Source organism: Solenopsis invicta, chromosome 12 (assembly GCF_016802725.1).
Source record: "Solenopsis invicta isolate M01_SB chromosome 12, UNIL_Sinv_3.0, whole genome shotgun sequence".
Taxonomy (NCBI): Eukaryota; Metazoa; Arthropoda; class Insecta; order Hymenoptera; family Formicidae; genus Solenopsis; species Solenopsis invicta.
In genome coordinates this window covers 17,801,312-17,822,845 of record NC_052675.1, presented here as the reverse complement: position 1 = coordinate 17,822,845, position 21,534 = coordinate 17,801,312, and the positions used below count along the sequence as shown (strand labels likewise).

Below are 21,534 nucleotides of genomic sequence, written 5' to 3'. Positions count from 1 at the left end.
GAAAAATTTGAATTTAAACTTGAAATTTTTAAGAATCTATTTAATAAATCTAATTGTATAAATTCACACCTTGAAATCGGGATCGGTAGTCATCCTCTTGAACGAGCCGATAATATAAAGCGTGCCCGTACCCGTGTCCACCATCTTCGCCTGAGTACTATACCTGAAACACAATCACGATTTTTCGAATTGAAACCTTATGGCCAATAATATTTTTTGTACGAAGCAATCGACTTCTCGTTGATAGAAAAATCCATGGATGTATCCACAGATATAGAAAGAACTATAGAAATCCAGAATCTATATGTATTACATACGAGTATAGTATCGAAGAAAGAAACGTCAAAGAAGAAAACGCGCAATCAATTTTGATACACCGTGTTTTAGCAGAGAGCTATCAATCCGTCGTCTTTAGCTCGTCCGCTTTTCGTTCTAGCGTCTTTGACGTAATCCTTGAGAAGGATATCGACCTTCGAGCACACCCTCGATATTCTCATCCTCTGTTCCGAATTGTAAAGTGTGCAAGGGTGGCGAGGCATTGTATGCTTACAAAAGGCGTTCCTAAGGAGATGAGCCTAGTGTGATTGTTATTCTTACTTTAAAAACTTGCGAAAACATCTTATATTTCGGCAGCAACAAGTCTGAAGATATTCGGCATTTCTTCATCATCCTACTCTTCTTTATAGTTTCACACTAATTATAATTATTGAAGAATTTCTATTTCTGTGTATAGTTCATTAATTCTATAATCCACTACTATGTTAATATATAAAATTATTATTGAACGTTTTTGAACTTTGGATACCGATTTGGGACTTCTGACCACCTGAAGTGCGCATTGTTAAGTTAATTGACGATCGTCGTTAGTTACGTGCCGTGTCTTTAGGGCACATTGTGATCTCCATCGAAGCGATGAACGAAGGGGAAATCGTGAGGGTGAGTGATTGAGAAGACGAGGGAAAATTTCTCTTGACTGGTGACAAGAGGTTCTTTGTAAATGACAAAGGAAAGGAAAAGAGTGCAATGAAGTATTGATTTCAAACTCTAATACATTTATTAAATTTTTGTATAATAATTATTACAAAAAGTTATAAAGGGAGGGACTCTATATTGCATTAGTAATATTGGAAAGTAAATACGTAATAAATTTTTTCATAAATATATTTATTTATGGAAAAATATGTTATTTTTTAAACTCTTTTTTAGAAGAAATATTTTACAATTTTAACTTAATACATAAATAATTTCATGTATTAAAAAATAAAAGCCACGTTTTATCTTTTATCTTTTAAAAATTTTAAAACTAAAATATATATTTTAATGTTAGAAAATACTTCTCTCTTTTTTCTCTTTTTTAAATAAAAACTAAATAATATATACATACGTACAAAAATAAATATAATAAATCAAATTAAAAAGATTCCGTCTGAGGGTTTTTAAGGGAAAGGAAATTCTTTTTCCTGCATAAAGAAAGTAAATGGGAAATATAAAAGAGAGCGGGGCGCAGGCAGTGGAGTTCACCACCCGCACGGACAACTCGAGGAGCTTATTCCGGTGAAGATACTTCTCGAGAACCGGCGACGATCATTAAAAGTTTAAACGGTCTCCATTGAGGCGAACGACGGCGGATCCGACACTCTGCTCGAAGTCCGCCGCGCCGGTCGCTTTGATTTCCCTGGCCTCGGAGTGAAAGGGTGCGCAAGGGAAAATCCGAACCATCGAAGAAAGGCACGTAGACGTCACTTTCTAACGTTTACGCAACAATGCGGGTACAGTAGATAGAGATTTCGCGTGTGTCCGTGACGTAAACACACTTTGAGAACGTTTTTCGACCCTCGACCTCTTGGCTTTGACGTTATCGACGATCTCGGACGAAGTACTTCAATATGCGTAACAGCTGGGAGTGAATACGATTGAATATTTATAATAAGGTGACCGTTTGCCAATTATAGGTCATTTAAAGTTAAAATAATTTCCATTAATACGTGTGAATTTAACATTTAAAAAATTTAATCGAACATTTAAAAAGATCATTAATGTCAATAAGTATATGTTATAATTTCAAAGAAAAATTATTACATATTCAATAAACCGATTAAATTTTGAAAAAAATATTTAAAACTGTTTATATACAAATTTCGTTTATGGTTCAGCATAATTAAATGTACGTACATTTATGTACGTACGTTAATGTATGATATTATATTATTTTGATATATATTATTCAGGGTTACATAGTAACTAGTTAAAAAGTTAAAAGTTAAATAATAAAGTTAAAAATTAATAACTTTTAACTTAATTTAGTTATTTTTAAATAATTTAATTTGTAACTTTAATTAATTATTTTTTAAACATATAAATTTTAATATATTAACTTTTTTCCTAAGTTAAAAATTTATCTATGTAAAAGAAAATATGTGAAAGAAAAAATACATATAAAAACAATATTTCTGTGTTATTTCATATAAAGATAATTTACGAATAAAGTAATAAAATTTGTTTGATAATCCATGTTACAATTGCTTTGAATAATCTAACTTTAAAATGTAATTTTAAAAAGTTACAAATTTCTAATTTGATATGAATAAAACTTTTCGAAGTTAACTTTTAATTTAACTTAGATTAATTTAATCTGAATGTAAGTTTTAACTTGTTAGTTTTTTTATTCATGTAACTCGTAACGTAACTAAATTTTATAAATCATTAACTTTAACTTAATTTAGTTAAGAAAATATTAACTCATCCAATCCTGGTGTTATTGTATGTTTAGTGTACTAAATACATTTTACTTTGTAAGAGTATCACAGAATTTCAAGGAATTATTAAAGAGGTATTTATAATAGAAAGCTTATTTAAAGAGGTTATTAGAGTGATTTTATATTACAATAAGTACAAAAACAATTAAAAAACGTAAAAAAATTTAATTTTATTAATAACGTACATCTATAAAATATTTAATTTTTTAAATTTATCCCATAATATTAGGACTTGATCCATAATTGAAACCATCATTTTAAATGTCTATCAGTTGAAAGGAAAAGTGAACCGCGTGGGATTGAATGTGATTTATTTATAATAATCACGTACTTTTTGACAAGTTTGTGCGAAATATCACAAATATCTATAATAAACTGACAGACTCTATATCTGGACTATACATCTAAATATATAATGAGTGTCTGTCAGTTGAGACAAGAAATAAATTATTTGCATTATATTGCGATAAGGTTATAATAAGAACATTTTTTGAGAGGTAAACGCTAATTAGCTTGAAAAAAAATGAACTGAATGATATCGAATGCCAATTAGCAAAATGACGAACTCCAATTAGCAACGATAATTACATTGATAATTAATGTGCGTTAGTGGTTGTATTACCGATACCCTCGAGATATTGTTTACTTTCTAGAGCATGTATTGGCTCATTATCGATAAATTGACGAGCTCATTGCGACATATTTGTCGAGTATCCCCAATCGGTTTGGATTTGGTTGCAGTCGATTGCACCGTGTGAGAGGTCGAAATCCTCGATGAAGATAAATGGGCGAGATTTCCTCGGCCAACGAGCCGATCGAACTGTCGTCGCGTTTCAACCCGTCGTAAAAGCTTTTGTTGACCGAGCAATGATGGGGATCGGTATAAAATAGTAATTTTTGGGGATCAATTGGACTTTGATGTAACTATCTCAATGTTCCAACGTGAGATTGGTAAAGTTTTGTTGACCGAGCAGCGATCGAAGATTAGAATGAATCAACGATCTTCGAATCGGGTCAGGTACAGATATCTTAGTCCTTTAAGCGTGAGAAAATTATGTTGACCAAGCAACAATTGAAAATTCAAGTAAGGATCTTCGAGATTTCAAATGGTCCTTATCTTGGTATTCCAATCTTGAACATTTTTGTTGGCCAAGAAACTATCGGAATCGGAATGGAGTGTTTCTCTTTGAGAATCGAGCCGAGACGGAAGTAAATTGAACAGTCTGTCAAAACACATGAAATAATAGCGTTTGTATTCGATATGCTTGTCAGAGAATAACGCGGATTGTACACGTGTCCATGGATAGGGACGTGGGAATTGATTCGTACTACCAAGAGCCATTATACCACGTGTTTACTAAGATGGGCAGCTTGGTTCTCATAACTCGGCTATTGGTACGAAGACGGGGATACAGGCTCTGCTGAGCAGAGCCAAGGGATATTTAGGCAAGTTCGGTCGTCTTCGCAAACTCCGTTCGATCCTACGGAGACGTGCCCGGTGCGCCGCCCCAAGGATGCCTCCAGAGTCAATTTTGACCATATATTAATCGCCTGTATAGCCTGTATATGGCTGTACGGAAGCCTTTAACTCGCGAATTCTCTTGATGTTTCGTCTTTGAAACAGATCAAGCTGTATAATCTTTTTTTAAATAATACTAATAGATATATTTTTGTCCGAGTACTTAACATTTCTCAGAAATACTCTACGCAGACGTCTTCTTATTCGAAATAATAAGTTATATTAAAGAAACTGATTGTGCGTAAAATTAAAGAGTTAAAGAAAATATTATTTATAATGCCTTCTATATTGCCAATAATTTGAGCTTCCTCCACATAAGTAAAATGTTTCAAAATATCTTCTCTCAGTATATACTTTCAGTTATTGAAACAAACGAGCGCGCGTAATATTTTTGCAAGCGATTTTTTATAAAGAAGAAAAGCGAGACAATTTTCCCGAGAATCCGAGGTACAACATTTGATCTCGGGCGTCGTAAAACGTCGCGATTTTATCGCGCAGTCCAAAGCCTGCTTTGCCGGCTCGTCTCTACCTCCTCGAGATTTATCATGGCTCTCAGCATTCGGAGGAAGACAATGAGGGCGTCTTTTCTCCTGCGCGCGCGTCCGCGCGCGATCGAACGAATCGCTATAAATCGCGTGCCCCTTATCGGCTTCGACCGCCGTGCCGCCGTGCCGACCGGCGACCTTAACGGCGCCGAAATCTATGGACGCCGGAAAGTTAGACGGGCCCCAGTTTCCCAAAGTGGTACGACCGCCGAGAGGAGAGAGATCTCACCCTTCACCCCGGTTATACGGTATTCTGTCTCCGTTCGCGTTATCCACCTCTATCCACTTTACGTATACGGTGTGCTCCCATGAGCTCGTTATCTCGACTAGTGTAACGCGATGCGCATCCCGAACCATCAAGATTCGAGCGCTGTAAACACGGTATTAAACATTAATTACTCTAGGAAAAAATGCAGTGTCTTCAACAAAAGCTGTTTATTTCAGAATGTTTTAACTACAGTAACCAAATATTTTGTTTTACATAATAAAAAGTTTAGCTGTTTGTTTCAACAAAATTATTTAGTTAATATAAACAAAGATTGTTTTATTAACGTGTATTTCGCAAAAGCAATTAAATTTTGTGTTATACGAAACAAAATATTTGGTTGTTAAAAAATGCCTCGACAAATGCCTCGGCTTTTGCCAAAGGCCTTTGCACTAAAAAAATTTTTTTTAGTGCAACAAACGAATAAAAAACGACTATCGAAGCACCGTTACGGAATTCTCGGTTGAGACACAAGATGCTTAAGCGAAAATTTTCCAATGTTGCCTCTTCACTATCGAAATTGCATCCGTGATGCAACTTTGATTTAATATTAACTCTCACCTTCTTGTTCCTGCAACTTCGACGACCTTGCACCGACTCCGGCTCCACCAGAACGGCGTCAGGGTCCAATAGGAACTACTCGCGCTTCTCGCCCAGCCCTCCTCGGGGAACAAAAGGACCTGCGACAAACGATCGTCTTTTGAATATCTTATCTTCTACTTGATTTCGAACGTCGAAAACACTGCGCTAAGAAAAAAAGTTTGCTTCTTGTTAGATGAAAACGAAATTATCACTTTGTTATCTAAGGAATTTTGAGTGATTCAAAGAACTGTGCGTTGACGCAATTTCATCAATGCACTGTAATTATAACGTCTTCATCGATAAACTGTAATTATATGACTTGCTTTGTTGATTTTATTCTCATATTTTGTTCCATTGAGCAATTCTTTCCTCTTAGTGTAGGATAATAGAACGTCGATAGTAAGCTCGCTGGAGAAGCTATAGCACTCTCAAATAAAGTAGACGGGATTGGGAAAAAGGCTTCGTCGGGACTTCTTCGCGGCGTCTTCGACGAGTTCGAGGCTTCCCGGGGAAGATTTGTTGGAGCGAGTTCCTGCGCGGAAAGAGAGGGGGGGCCTCGTATCCTGCGCGAGGGAAAGAAAAAAAAACTCCTCGACCTTCTTTCCACCCCACGCGTCCCACCCCGATGATCTGGTTTCCGTTCTTCGGCTTTCCCGAACCTCGAACTATGTGACCGAAATATTGAAACCACACACACACACAACGAGCGCCGTTTCAACTCTTACGCACGCGACGGAGAGGAAGGAGAACCACCGTGTTTCTCTCTCCTTCTACGGATCGCACGCGATTCAGACATCCGTCATCTCGAGGATTTTCTATACCGCGAACGTGGATAAATCGCACTTTAATCGGTACACATATCTCATGAGAAACACGTAAGGTTGTTGTTCTTCTTTCGCTTGACAGTTTGGCAGAAGCGGGTGGGGTTCCGTGAAACTTGGTTTGTTTTAGATTTACATCGATCCGATTTCTATTTTTGAAGCGTCGTAATCCTGAAATCTAAATTTTTTTAAATATCTATAATTATTATGCACCCTCTACTATTATTACTAGTCTTAACTATTAATATTCATCTTTTATCATTTGTAATAATAGCTCGATAGAAAATTCATAAAATAACTCGTGTTATCCCGGAAGCTATGCGAAATTCCGCCGTTCCTACAAAATAATCGCTATTTGCTACAAATTCAACTGAATCACGTACCAAGGCAAATATTTCGCTTTATCAACACAAACCATTTCGCTTCTTCATTACTATTACCCGGCATCTCCAGAGCTCCCTTGGCAACAATTTTGCTGGCACCCCGGATATTCCGCGATAACCGTGCATTTCCGTCGAAATTACGATACGTCGTAAATTGCCGTCTGTCAGCAAGAATGCGCTTTCTTCCTTCGAGCTATTAGAGCGAGGGTAGCGGGATGCAAGAAGAGGAGCACACGGCGAAGTCGAAAAGACGAAGGGTTGGAAGAGTTCTCGACGATCGGATCCTTCCACCTCCTCTCTCTCTTTTTCGGGTTACCGCGAGATAGTCCGTTGCCAAAATTTCTTGATTCGCTGTTCCGGAACAGCAGAACAGTCAGCGGGGACAATCTCTGAAAGAGAGAGAGAGAGAGAGACACAGGGGTGGGGAGAAAGCGCGATTTTATCGGATCTCTGAAATTGCATTCCAGCCACGTAAACGGGAATATCGAGATTCAGATGAACCTCATCCCTCCATCCTCCGTTCCGATACGAGTCGAGAGTGGTGCAACAAATTCACGATTAACGTCCGTTCCCCGCTTTTTCCTTTTTATTTTCATCCTCGTTTCCAATAGTAGCCAAATCGACGCGCGATAATCTAACGGTCCTCAGAATTATATTAGATTTTGATTGTCCCGAATGCGCCAATCTATAAACAACGTTATGCAAAAAACTAAGTGCTTTCCAAGTATTAATTTTAAATACGTTACTTTACAAAAATCTTTAACATTATTTATATTTATGCAGTATACTCTAAATCCAAGTGTGTAATTTCTATGCGCGTAGTTTTTGTACTTTTTACACTCTTAGACGTGTAATTTAATATCGATACACGCGTCAGGGTGTAAAAAGTCCAAAAATTACACGCGTAAAATTAATTTAAATTAATGCGTAAAAAGTGACTCCATGTTTTACACAAGTGGATTTGCGGCGTTGTTGACTTAATTTAAATAAATGATATAACGTGTCGTAGTTCAAGAGATTAAAATGTTGAATTTTTTTTATTTTACCGATCCAGGTTAGGTACATAATTCTAAATCGATTCGCGAAACCACTTTTTTTTCCTACGTATAAATGCTCAAAGGTAACATATTTCTACCTCTGGCTCAGCTGAAATAAATGATGGTAACGCAGTGTGTTCTACGTTGGACTTTAATATATTAAAAATTCAAAGTTCCATATTACTGAGTTAGCTTCGTATCCCGAAGTTTTCTGCGTTAATTTTTCCAACTTTTGCGTAGCATTATAATGACTACACGACAAAACCAAATCCCCATCTCTGCAACGCGGAACATCTATCTCGCGGCCATAAGGTATTTATAAAGGTGGAAATACAATTCACTATAGACTGGCGTAATTATTCGCTTGCGCGCCGATCAAACTCGCGTGATTACGTTCGCAGTATCGGTATTGCACAGTTCTCTCGTTCCCTTTCTCTCGATTTGATACCGCAGGAACCAATCGAACGTGCTTCACGAACGAGTTTACTGGTCTTTAATAATGTTTCGCGAATCATCGAGTCGCATTAGTCGGAATAGCGAGATCCGTTTTTGCATTCATTCGGCAAAATCCATGTTATTTAGTATTTTATGCTGTGGTATATTATAGTGCGTGACAAGTGTTATATCACAGTAATTATCTTTGCCCCGGCCGTTATAGTGCAGTCTTTTAAAACATACCATATATTATATAAAATCCCGCTATTTTATATATGATCAATTAATTCTGGTTGGCTATAATTATTTATTTTAATTAGCTCTTCCACTTTCTTTATCGTTATTATTATTATCAAAATGCAAATAAGGGCAACTTACGTATTGAAATTAGTTTTGAAGTTAATTTAAGGGGTTAAAAAGTCTGTCCTGTTTTGTCGATAAAACGCAATAATTTTGTAACAACTTTTTGTATGTATGTATTACTTTTACAGACTTAAAAATTTTATTTCAGAAGTACGCGTTAATACATATTTACATTTATGGATTTTATGCAGAGAACAAAGAATTTTTTAAATTCAGATTTTGTTTATCATTTCTAGATGGCGTCCAGAGCTATCAAATCGTGACAATAAAAGCTCTGTACTTACAAAATTAAAGTTTCCAGACATGTAAATTACACAAAAAAAAACAACGCTGAGCTCATAGAATTAAACTTAGACACCTAATTCGAGTTTACACGAAATATTATGACGTATTGATATTTCGTAAACCGTACGTATGTATTTTAAAACGTATGTGTGCGTGTGTAAGTCGTTGTTCGGTCAATAAAACGCACGACTTTAGTATCCCCTTAACTTGTTTTTGAAGAAGATTTATAATTTACCTCACAAAAGAAACTTCTTAATGTAGTTGGGCAGCAATTGAAAGCTTCAGAGACAGCAAAGATGCAAGATCAATGCTTACGAAATCTCGGGTTCCCCCCCCCCCCCCCCCAAGTCAAACGTATATATCGAGGTATCAAACGGAAGCTGATTGAAGTTCGGCTTCGATTTTGAACCCAGAATGTTTCGAGTCAGCAATTACCGGTATATTGCGTTCGGGGAATACCGAATCGAGTCAATGACGCGCCAATATCCGCTTTTTTGCTGCTTTTAATAAGCAAGGATCACGCACGAATCTCGCAATTTCCGTTTTCGATTTCAGTTCTAGCGCGGGCGGATCGTAAGGACGAAGTTCGAGCAAAGTAAAATAAAAGCAAACGACCGTGCACGCGCGCGCGAGAGAGGGAGAGGAAGAGAGAAGTGGAGCAAAAAGAAACGACCGCGCGGCTGCTAAGGGCTGCGAGTAAGGGCGGAATACAAACAGTCGAAGGGACGAAGGACGGAATTTCTCGGCCAAAGTTTCCGCGCTCTTTCCTCCCGTCTATTTTTCTTTCCGACCTCTTTTTTTTCCGTCTCCGTAATTTTCGCCCGTATATTTTGTAATTTCACAGCGACGACGCATATCTAACCTCAGAAAGACTTTATTGTTTATTAGGACATTAAGACAATTTTTTTTTACTTCACGAACGAATAAATAAATTCAAAAACTGTTGAACAAAATGTAATGGAGGAATTAGTAAAAGCTTCGGCGTGACAAAGGAAGTGTTTTCAAGCAAGTTAATTTGAATTTACGAGATAATAGTGACATTTTGTACGCCGCTGGGTGTCGCGATTATGGGAACACGTCAACCGCAATTACAGACGTCCTTTCTCATCTGCAGAAGAACAATCGAACAAATTGAATCAATTCTCGCGGATCGGAAACGATCAGAAAACGGTCGCGGGTTTGTGTAATGGCTACCCCTTTCCTGTCGAACATGCAAATTTATCGGTGTTCAAACACCGAAACGCCCGGAGGCGGACAATTTGTCCATTAACGATTCCAATTGCCTGTCGTAGTTATGGTTTCCCCCTTTTTTTTTACGGAACAGAAACCTTTCCCCGTTCTGTTTACGTCGCTTTTATCGGAAACTCAACTCTGTCGCGCGACAATTACCTTCAGCGCGCGAAATAACGAAAGAAATAAATTTGAATCATTAAAAGCGGAATTAACCATCAATCGCGGAACTCAGAGGTAAAATAAACCCGTAAACCCTGCCCTGTTCCATTTGTCTATTCGTAACCCGGATCCTAGATATTAAAATTCTTTCGCGCACGGCATCGCAATTCTCCTGCAATTAATGCTGCCGCAATTAAAGTTGGGGCAAAATTAAGTTTCACGAATTTAATTTTCTTGGGCTTTAAGATTAATTTTCGAGTCGAGCCATCGAAAAAGTGGGTTGCACCCGCTGTTGCTGCATGCCGGCAGGATTCGTTCCGTTGACCTTGTTCGCGCGCGGTGTCTCGCGTTCAGCGATCGTTACTGTCGCGGTTTACGCGCCGCGATAACGAGAAACGGAAAACAGCCGTAGCCGTCGACAAATGCGCCCGCCCGTTGATACTGTGCGCGCGAGGATCCACTGCGACTCGCGTTTATATCGGGCCTGAATGCCGTTGATTGAATAAGTGGATCTCACGCGCGGCTGGCGTCGTTGCCACGACTTCCTTCTTCTCCGTCTGCAGCACGCGCGCGAGTTCTCCTCTCCTCGGTAATTTACCATCCCTCAAATCGCAGGGAGCAAACCAGAATTTTGCCACGGTTCCTTCCTCGGTTCGCGCCCGTCATCCATTTCCCTGCTCCACTTCCGCGTGTCACGAAGCATGCTTAATTATCGTCGGAAACGACATTAGCGCTCGTTATAATTGCTCGATCGATTTTCCGGGCGTTTTATACTGAAGTTACCAGAAGCTCATCAGAGTACGAGTGTGTACCGCGCGGACAATTGGAGAAATATTTGACGTAATTAGGTCATTTTTTTTTTTTTGAAGTCTCATTATCGGGCAGGTCTCATTAACGACAAAATCGGACGAGTGTGGAAAGAGAGTTAATCAGAAACGATTGTAATGAAGAACAATACTTTTTTTCATTGCAAACTTTTCCTCGAGAGAAGAGATCTTTTAATTTACGTTGAATAATAAATTGAAGCATTACAACGTCTTAACAACGTGAAAAAAATAAGGAAGTGGAGAGAACAATACTAGAATGTATTGTACACTGTATCACAAATGTGGCACGGTCGAATCCGAAATATCTCTCAAAATAAATAATGCATGAACGGTGAATCATGTTTGAGGGTGATCTTAAATCAATAACGATTTCAAATTAAAATTTTGTTTTTTGACTTGTTCATCCTGAAAATTTATTCCATATTGCTGCCCTCCTGCTATATTCTTTTTTTTTTTTTCGTTTTGTTTTGAATACTTTTTACATACTATATTAATTTATTCATTGTGTTATTTCGTTATTGATGGCGCATTTCCTCGGGCAGGGTGTTTGCGAAACAAGCACCCTTGGGCAACAAAATCCAAGCAGTTGCCGTTATTGATACTAGATATTGCCGACCTGGTATCCATTATTGGTACCAGATATTGTCGACCTAATATCAATTTGTACCGGGGTTGTCAAGTGTCAAAGGTATCGCGCGAATGCAGCCACGGCAGCTTTATCGTACACGGCTCACTGCCGTCGTATCATGCTCACCTTAATTTCGGAAAATCCGGTTCGGACGCACAAGCGGCGCGGCGCGGCGCAGCGCAGCGCGGCGCGAAGCGACGGCGCAACCGCTGAAGCGTGGTTGCAGTTTCGCAAGCGAAGTGAGGGTATCGCCATCGGTGAACGATAGCCCGCGTTTCGCCATTCGTGCGACCGTGTTGGCCGCACGTTGCGCATAGGGGATGCCGGTTTACCCGATAATCCGGTAGTTCGGTCCATTGCCCCGCCATAATCCCATTCCCCACGCGCGGCATCCCCTTCGTTCGCGACAATAGCTCCATAGGCATTTCTTTGCGACTTTGGTGTCTCTCAGAGCGTACTGACCGCGATCAATTTCGGATTGCGAGCGATTTAAAAAACGTGGGTATCATAATTGAAAAGGAAAAAAAAACCGTGCATTTCCAAATTCTTTTATTAATACGCGCAATCCGTCGCAGCAGTTTGATGTTTGGTCGTTACCGAAAACTTGATCAAGTTTACATTCTTCATTATCACCGAACATTGAGCAGCCGAGTATAATACGATAACACGGAGGCAAGAAGTTTCCGCCGATTATACGTTCGTAGTTCGTACCGAGCGAGGGAGCGAGCGAACGCGCATAGCGATCGCGAGAATCCAATCCCGAGTTAATGGACTGCGGACATAAAATCGATAGACTGACGATAAACGTCATTGTCCTTCGAGGAGCGATTCGACGGGATGGCATCGTTGTTCGACGTATCGTGATTCGACCGCCGCGCCGCCGTGCTGCGCCGCGTCTCGCTGATTCGGTCCATCTGCTTGTCAGAATGAAGTATCGGACAGCTTTCTCCGTGACCGGGCGAATTGCGCCCGGCACCTAAATTCCGTCTGGGATTAGCTGATTGCGAATTGCGATCGTGGGACGTGCGCTTGCTATTGCATCGTACATCTGCATCAAGTCGCGCGAGCAACTGGAGCCTGATGATTAATCCGGTAATCCGTCAGGAGAAATCGGCCACACGTGAAGATGTACATTTACGATCTTCCTTTACGATATAATCGTATAAACGTGACTCTCCGGATTACATACGCTGCGTTGAATATGCAATTTTCATTCGTGTATGCACTAAAAACGGAGATATCAGACGTAATATCGAAATGAGCATTTTGAATATTTTATGCTTTTATTTATTTTTATTTTTATTTATTTTTATTTTTTTTTTTCATCTCCAATCTCGAAATTTTTCATTTCACAGCGTCACGAGAGGTACAGACGCGCGTACAGAGAACTTTCACGTTTTCCTGTATTTAATTCTTCACGGTTATTAGTGATAGTTATTTATTTGTTTACTTATTCGTGTTTATATTTTCTTACTAATGACGAGAGGGACAGGTATATATTTCAATACCGGAGCTTCATAATTTCTCAGTGATTCGAGCGATTGTTTAATCCACAGCGGAGAATAGTGTATTTTGCGAATAACATGTAGCTTTTGCATCGAGTCCCATTAATTAGAGGGCACGATTAACGTATTAACGTGATTACTCGGTTCGTTACGCCGCCATATACGCGTCGCCGTTCACGTCGTCAAATTTGTTCAACCTATTTCCGCGTTCTCGTCGAAACTCAGCGACGTGTATTAGCGAGTTATTACGTATGCCGTACGCACGATATCATTTATTCATTTCAGTTATTATAGGACCACTCCGTGCTATTATCGGCAGTGCCCAGCTCGGCTCGGGTAACCTCATTTGCATTTTTGTACCTAGGTGTTACTAAATATTCAGAGATTCGTCATAACTGTACGTAGCAGATTCGAAAAGCTAGTGAATTTAAATTGGGGTAAACCACATCTTTCTTACTTTTGTTATCTCGCATTTTTGTCCAATCGTTACACAGATGTGCAATTTAACGAAGTCAAACTAATGATAAAGATTAGATTTTTATTCAAAAATTTTCAAAACACTTTAATGGAAACTTGAAACAGTCTAGGAATACTTAAAAATAAACGATTTTTAAAAAGTAGATTGCAATATTTCCGCGACGATACAATTTCACGTGATTATCTAAAGAAACGGAGCTATTAAGTTGCAAAAGGGATTAACGGATGCGGAAGTGAATTACGGAAAACCCACGGCGCCTCTAAAACCCCTAACGTGAATGCGGTCGAATCGCGATCTCGAATCGCGAATGTGAATGCCGAGGGACCGGTGAAACCTCGCATCGATACATCGTCCGTACAATGTCCAAGCATCCGTAGGACACCCGATATCGCACTTGCCGTGATTCGCTCGCCTCGTAATTCGAGGCGGACGACCAACGTACCGTTTCCCTCCTTACCCATTACAAACGTGCGCTATGCCTGTGTAGAACCGTATTGATTTAGAACATCGGTGAATCACGAAGAACCTTATCTTTATGGTAAACACGCTAATACCGTACAATAAGGTATATAATATTGCGTATTACATATACTACCGTCCAAAAGTTTGGAAGCAGTAAGAAATTTTAAGCGAAAACAGCAAAATTCATGTAGTAAACTTTAGTTACATTTCAAAACTTGCCAAATAATACATTAAATATGTATTGAAATAGAAACAACAAGAAACACTTTATTTTTCAGCGCTTTTAAGCGAAGTTTGGGCGATTCTATCGATTAACTTTTGAAAATAATTTGAAAATAAAGCATCGAAATTGAGAACAAACATATCTCTATGATCTGAACGTGAGCAAAATAAAATAAGTGTTTAATCGCAAGTAAATAATAGCAAGACTTTTTTAGACACGGGCATAAATAAGTTGATGTTCCGACTTAAAGTAGTTGTTAATGTCAATAAACATTCATTATAAACGATTGCTTTGCAAGAAATGACTTTTAATTACAACATTTAATTGCTACAAAATCCACAAATGAATTATTTGCAAACGTCAGTATCAGCTTCAATCTGAAATGTGATAACGTCCGTTCTTTGACGTCTTTCATCAAGTTTGAACAGTCTCGCCTGTCAATATTACATAGGATTGAGAATAAGAGGTCCGTTCGTCGAGGGACGCTGTCTCTGGGGAAAACGATAATCCGCAAGATAATCTAAAGAGAGAGAGAGAGAGAGAGAGACAAATGCCATGCAACCATGATTACCAATGTCGTGTCGAGTTTGTAGTTCGCGCTGTGTGTCGGTGGTTCGAATTACCGGTGTCTGCAAGCATGTCGCAGTAGACATGCAAAGATCGTCGCGTCACTTAGCGAGATCATGCGACGACGACTCCGGCAAGTTTCGTCGAGGACGTGCTGGGCCGGCGCCGACGCCGTCGAATGCATGCAAATAACGTTGTTGCACCCCTCGACAAAGGAGAATATGATATTCCGCCTGTAGCAACTAAGCACCAGCCAAGCACCTGTACCGAGCTTTCTCGCGACACGCACGTACATTGTAATTCGAGTTTGGCCAAGGAATTAGCCAAAGTGCGAAGCAACAATGGGAACTTTGGTACACTACGCGCGAGTTCATGTATACACCATAGACGATATACGGAGCATATTTGAAAATATGGGCGACTAATATCGCGCCGCAAGTCAAAAGACATGTATTGCACTAGCTTGTGGTAATTTCGATATATATAATTTATAAGCGTTACGTTTCATAACGAAAAATTTTCCAGCAGAATAATCTTAGATATTCCGTTCTCTTCGTAAACATTTATCTTTTATTTAAGGGATTCTTGAATTTCTGGGACATTTTAAAATTGGAATATCTGATTACGTAATCAAGTAGACATAAAAAACAAACGACGCTAAATTATTGATTGTCCTCCATCGGCATTAATAAGTAAATTCTAAATGAGGAGAAATGTAGGTAGATACTGGAAAAGATAATAAATTGGCATATGAAAAGGGCTTTTTAGTAGGGACAGCAGTCACATTTTCGTGTTTCTTATGGCGGTCTCAGTGCGGATTACACCGCTTCGGCGTTATCCTTCGCGCTCTTCGGGGTTTTATCGGTCGCTTCGTTTTGTTCTCTCTCTCGTGTGTGCGGGCTGGTGACTCGCGCCTCGAAGACAAAGTGCCGAGAGAATTTTCCGGGTTAGCCTCATTCCGGAAAAAGACCAGCGAAACGACACGGTGCGGGCGAACGATGTGCGGTACCGGCCGATAAATATATATCAGGATTAAATCCGGCTTTTTTCCCGTTGAAATACCAGAAATTGCACTATGTCAATCCGGACTTCGCTTCCTTTGCCCGTTTCTTGACGAACACGTAATTAGACAGACGAATCTTGTTCGGGATTTTTATCTCGAAAGAAGCGTTTATTTTTTGCGAACCATTACGACATACTGTCATAATTTTGACGACGTTGAAAAATTTTGTTTTATAATAATCCCTTAAATCATTAAGAAGTAAAGAAGTCACACCTTTCAATGCACCTCTAGGAATTTAGAAAATATAAACATCGAACAGCCACTGAATCGCTGACCCTAAATTGATTTCTCATCGACAGTTTACCGGAATGACAAGCGAAACGTAGTCCGCATCTTGCTATGCTTTATCCGCTTTTCGAATCAGTCTCCCTCGATTTAATGCACTCTCCGAGCTATAGACACCCCAGCAAGTTACTTTCACGAGTAATTCTGTCTCACTTCTACTCTCCTCCAGCTCCCTCCTTTGCCCTCTCTCTCTCTCTCTCTTTCTCTCTTTCAATGGAGAGTAGCTTCCTGACAGAAATCCGAAGATTTCCACGGCATCGATTTCAATCAATCCTGTTGCCACCACCTTGCCTCGTCCTCCCTTTTCCTTTTCCAGTCCTTCTCGCGAAGTTTCCCATTTACGTCTTGAGAAATTGCTGTTTCTCGGGCATTCATTTGCACTGGGCGAATTTATCCTCTCGCCGGTACTTATCCCAGATACGGCTGACACACGGTTAACACTATGAAATCAACAACAGCGTTCCTTTAATGAAACACTTTGTAGAGGTCTTTGCTAATTAGTCCGCATTGATATTAATGCAACCTTTATTTACTCGTAATATTCATTTGTGTTCCTTTTACATGCAATTAAAAATTTATTAAATATCCTGAAATCTTGACATAGTTCAAATTATGTAATTGAAATTAAATTATACGCTGTAATAATATTTATTGCATATTTATAAGCGATATACTTTTTAGTTTTATATTTGTAATATATCATATTTAATAAACTTCAGTGGGTGAATTTTTAAATCCGAGAATAATTTGAAAGTAAGATAATAAGAGAGAAAGAGTAATTCTCTCTGAAAACAAGAATAATGCTCCCCGGGTCTTTTTATTGTTGTTGCAACGCAATTTTTCTGCGAAAGCAGCAAAACACGTTCTGTTAATCGAAAAAGCACATCACGGAACAATTAAGCGCGGCGCGCAGTGTACCTACTACATCCAGTTGTTATCCATGAAATTCGCACTTCGCTCGGTCGAGTTTAATGATCTATTAAAACCGTAACAATCGAGTTTTACCGGGGCTTCCGTCTCGATACGTACTGACCACGTCGGGCATCAACCCCTTGCGCACCTCCTCGCACCAGATAAAAAAAAACCGAGAACAAAGAACGCATTGTTTGTTATTGCCACGGATTCGATTCAAGTATATTGAAAAAGTTCTATTGATATTTTATCGATACATACTCGCGTCAAATGAATCATATAAAATTCGATTTGATAAATTCGATAGAATCCAAAATCCTCTGTGCAAATAGAATTCTGAGACGTCGAAAAATGTCAACGTCTGAAAAACATCGACGGTAACGCGCTAGACTTTCCGGGGGTTTATCTCTTACTTTTCATGAGGCTTCATAAGATAATAGACATAAATTGTCAGCCTAACTCGCTGTCATACGACGCCTTCGCATGCTCGCTTTCTGCATACGAGGCACACTCGATGGTGCCTCGTAAATTAAAGGGCACAATGGTCGATGTGGAAACGTCGTAGCCCCTCTTCAAACTGGAAACCTGAGGATAAAACGTGAGGATGATCGAGAGGATAGCCAACGAGAAATAGCGGAAAACAAAGGAAGATAGATCGGCATCTATGAGATATTTCTCTACGCGATAAATTGAAAATATTATCCGACGTTAACTCGTAAAACATTCCTCTCGAAAGTATTTAATATATGATATAATACTTTTTTTATTTTGTAACAATACAAAATACGATATCGTAACATGAAATAATATAAAAGGTAATATTACAAATAAAGTATAAGCATCACACTAAAATATGTACATATTATATAGAAATTACAATAAAATGTAATAATAAATGTATTACACATAAATTCAAATAATTTAACTCTAAGTGGGGAATAACTCATTTATTAACGTTGTTATAATAATAAATTGTCAATGCGTTAGACAGTTCGATGGTACGCTTGATGTTAACATTTAAGCATTAAACGTTCGCTTTTTATTCATTTGAATCTACAGTACGTTGCTCGCGAAAGAAGAGCAGTCGTTTGAGTGCAGGTAAGAGGCTTAAACAAGGGAGGCTCGTTAGAAACAAGTGGCGTCGATTAAAAACATCGACCCCGCTCTCGCTGTATGATACATCGGCAAATACGCGGAGGTGCTTTTCTTGAAGCTGCATTTTTTGCTCTCTTCTCCGTTCATCGTTTCTTGTATCCTTCTCCCGCCTTTTACTCAGTTTTCTTATCCGTGTAACGTTGCAGTCTTCTACCATAATGCTCAGATTTTTAGGTGAAAAGACTCGTTCGCCGTGGAGCGATTGTTTTCTCTTTATGAAGCGGTTCATATTCAAGAAACTCTAAAATAATCGCGGAAGAAGATAATAAGATTTAGATTATTAAACCGAGGAGAGTTTATCCGAAAGAAACGTGCGAAAAAATGTGGAATATATTTTTATTAATGAATGTTTATTCCAATGGAGAGAAATAAGTTTTATTTGCAAAAGAAAAAAAAATCGTATTTCCCTTAACCTAATTCATCGAGTAAAGGCACGATGAATAATTATGATTTCACGGGTTTCGAAGCTATAAAGACGTCGTGTGCCAACTCACCCTAAGCGGCTCGCACACCGCCGGCCTTGCCCGTTGCCTAGTAATATCTCGTAATATCACACAGTCACTCGCGTGCGGCGGAGCTGAATACACGCGCGTCTACTTTCCCGCGGCGCGTTTTGCATAATTCGAGCGGAGAAATGGAATTCGCGGCATGCCGGAAAAGCGCGCGGCATATAGAACGTTCTGTTTAAGACTAACGATACGTCCATCAGAGTCATAATAACGTAATATACAATAATATTTAAAGCGTACGTTGCGCGAGATTGCCTGGTATCTCGCACTTTACCCTCGGGAAATGGTATGAGGTACGGTAGGTTACCCTCCCCGCGATAAGCGACTCGCGCCACAATCCCGTAATATTAGATCTTTGCAGCATTTGACCTATATTAACCTCGTTCCGCTAAATGCACTAATTTTCTCTCGACAAGAGAAAATACTACGAGAGAGAGAGAGGAATTTTTTAAGATACATTGTTAGACTTTTTTAATTTATTGGATGCTTCTAAATATAACTAGGGATTGAAAGTAACGAGTCACACCTTAACGAGTTACTCTTAATTTCTTTTAATAACGATTTGGTAATGACGTTACAACTTTTCATGACATTAATTAATGATAACGCCAGGGGGTTGGAATAGTCACTTTCGACAAGTAAATCGTTATTCATTGAAAAAAGTAACGCATTAATAATGCACTACTTTGACTCGTTACGTAGCGAGAAAAGCTACTATTTTCCAATGAGTAACGCGTAACGAGTGAATTACCAAAGATAACTATTCCAATCACTGTTATGGACAATTGTAACGTCAAATTATTAAATCGTTATAAAAATGTAACAGTAACAGCGTACTCGAAATTTGTTACTTTTCATCCCTGCTATATTTCCTACTTGTCTATAAATATTGTACTCGAAAGTACAAATTTCTATAACAATTTTACAATGAATATACTAAAAAAATTGTTTTATGTTCAAGTAAATATATTTATTTGTACATAATTTTCTTGATTTAAATAAATATTAACTAGTATAAAATATAATTTATTTATAAGCATAAAAAATTATTTTTTTTTAATCAAAGAAATAATATAAAAATAAATATATTTTTTTTAATAAAAAAATTTTTTTTTAAACGAAGTAAACTCAATAAATATCTACTATAAATTTATAAATTTAAGAAATCTGCGATAAGAAAATTATACGCGAGTTAAACGGCTGTAGGTGAATTACGATGTATAATTCTTATTTACAGCAGCTTGAAAAATGATTGTTATAATCGTCTAGATTTTCTTCTCGACCGTTCGAAGTGAAATAACGTGCTGCAGCGAGCTGCAAATCTTTAGAGACCAGTGACTCCGTCCGCGGTTTCTCGAATGTTACACCGACATAAATTCCGACCTACACCCGCCGGCAGTAAATCCATCCTTGGGGATCGATCAGCGGTGCAATCGCAATAAAACGTTATTGTTGCGTACCGAGAGAACGGATGGAGGACAAACCACCGCTGCATCGCGCTGCTAAAAACGCGCGCAGACTTGCTTTATTTCACTACTTATTTCTTCAGAAGAATACCGGCGAAATAAGCATTTTTCAACGTTGACAGAACCAAATTCCCTAAAGCTTCGTTTAAGAGGGGAAAGGAGAACAGCGCTTTTTAATTAAGGTTATGGGAATGCGCTTTCCCACGGCCGAAATTATGCAGAATTCCGGAGAGCCGGGGGGGGGGAGAAACAAAGAAACTAAAAATAATTCGATACGATGAAATACGCGAATTCCCCGAGTGCAAGCAATCAGCATGAAAGCTTATTGTCGTTCTCGGTCTCCCGATCGCGAAGACAATGGCGGATCCCGCGATTACGGGACTTAGGCGGCACACGGTAAATTCACACAAGATCGTATCGTCACGAGCCATTACGTTATTATTACAACGCCGCGCGGCAGTTTGTCCGTATTACCTTAATGGCAGCGTGGCAATCGTATCTCTTCCTGCTTGGGACTCGGTGTCCCATATGGCGAAACGTGAAAGGGTACCGGTGTCTATGCGATACCGTAAACGCAAGAATTACCGAGTATCGTAACGCATGTTTATGTAGTACATTTTCGAACGAGACACGAGGGAACGAAGCACCCTCTCAAATCGGTTAATCTAACTTCGAAGATTATTAGAAGAATCGTCTTTCGTTTCAGTCCGTTAAAACGTCGAACTTGCAGTTTGTCTAGCGAGGAAAAAAAAACTTATGCGATCACATTTTGAAATCAGATTGTTCAAAGTCGATTTTTCCTTGGCGAAAGAGATTATCGCGTAATTTTAATATCGATGTTGGATTTCGGTGATCGATATTAAATATCTTAATAATCGAAGGGCAAATGGAAATTCCATTAAATAAATCTATCGTTTGTTTCTCCCTGACCTGTTTGAGTTTAACAAAATTATTCTGAAGTGTAAAAAAAAATGTCGATTGATACCAAATCGATCGAATAATAAGTCACAGAGATAAGGGACGCTGGTGCTGGACACCCGGTAGATACCCTGCGCGGAACACACGTCTCGT

The 21,534-nt window shown here is 38.8% G+C and overlaps 1 protein-coding gene across 2 annotated transcripts in view; it reads right to left on the bottom strand.

The window, feature by feature from the left end:
* LOC105195956 overlaps window positions 1–21,534 on the bottom strand; it is a 49,169-nt gene that overhangs the window by 13,303 nt on the left and 14,332 nt on the right. The window contains exons 3-4 of one of the 2 annotated variants that reach the window (XM_026133407.2): window positions 5,647–5,765; window positions 70–163 (exon numbers count right to left, since the gene is read on the bottom strand). In XM_026133407.2, coding sequence (XP_025989192.1) covers window positions 70–163; window positions 5,647–5,765 — 213 coding nt within the window. Of the gene's footprint in view, window positions 1–69; window positions 164–5,646; window positions 5,766–18,184; window positions 18,730–21,534 lie in introns of those variants that run through there. The other variant, XM_039455742.1, reaches the window with a different exon arrangement.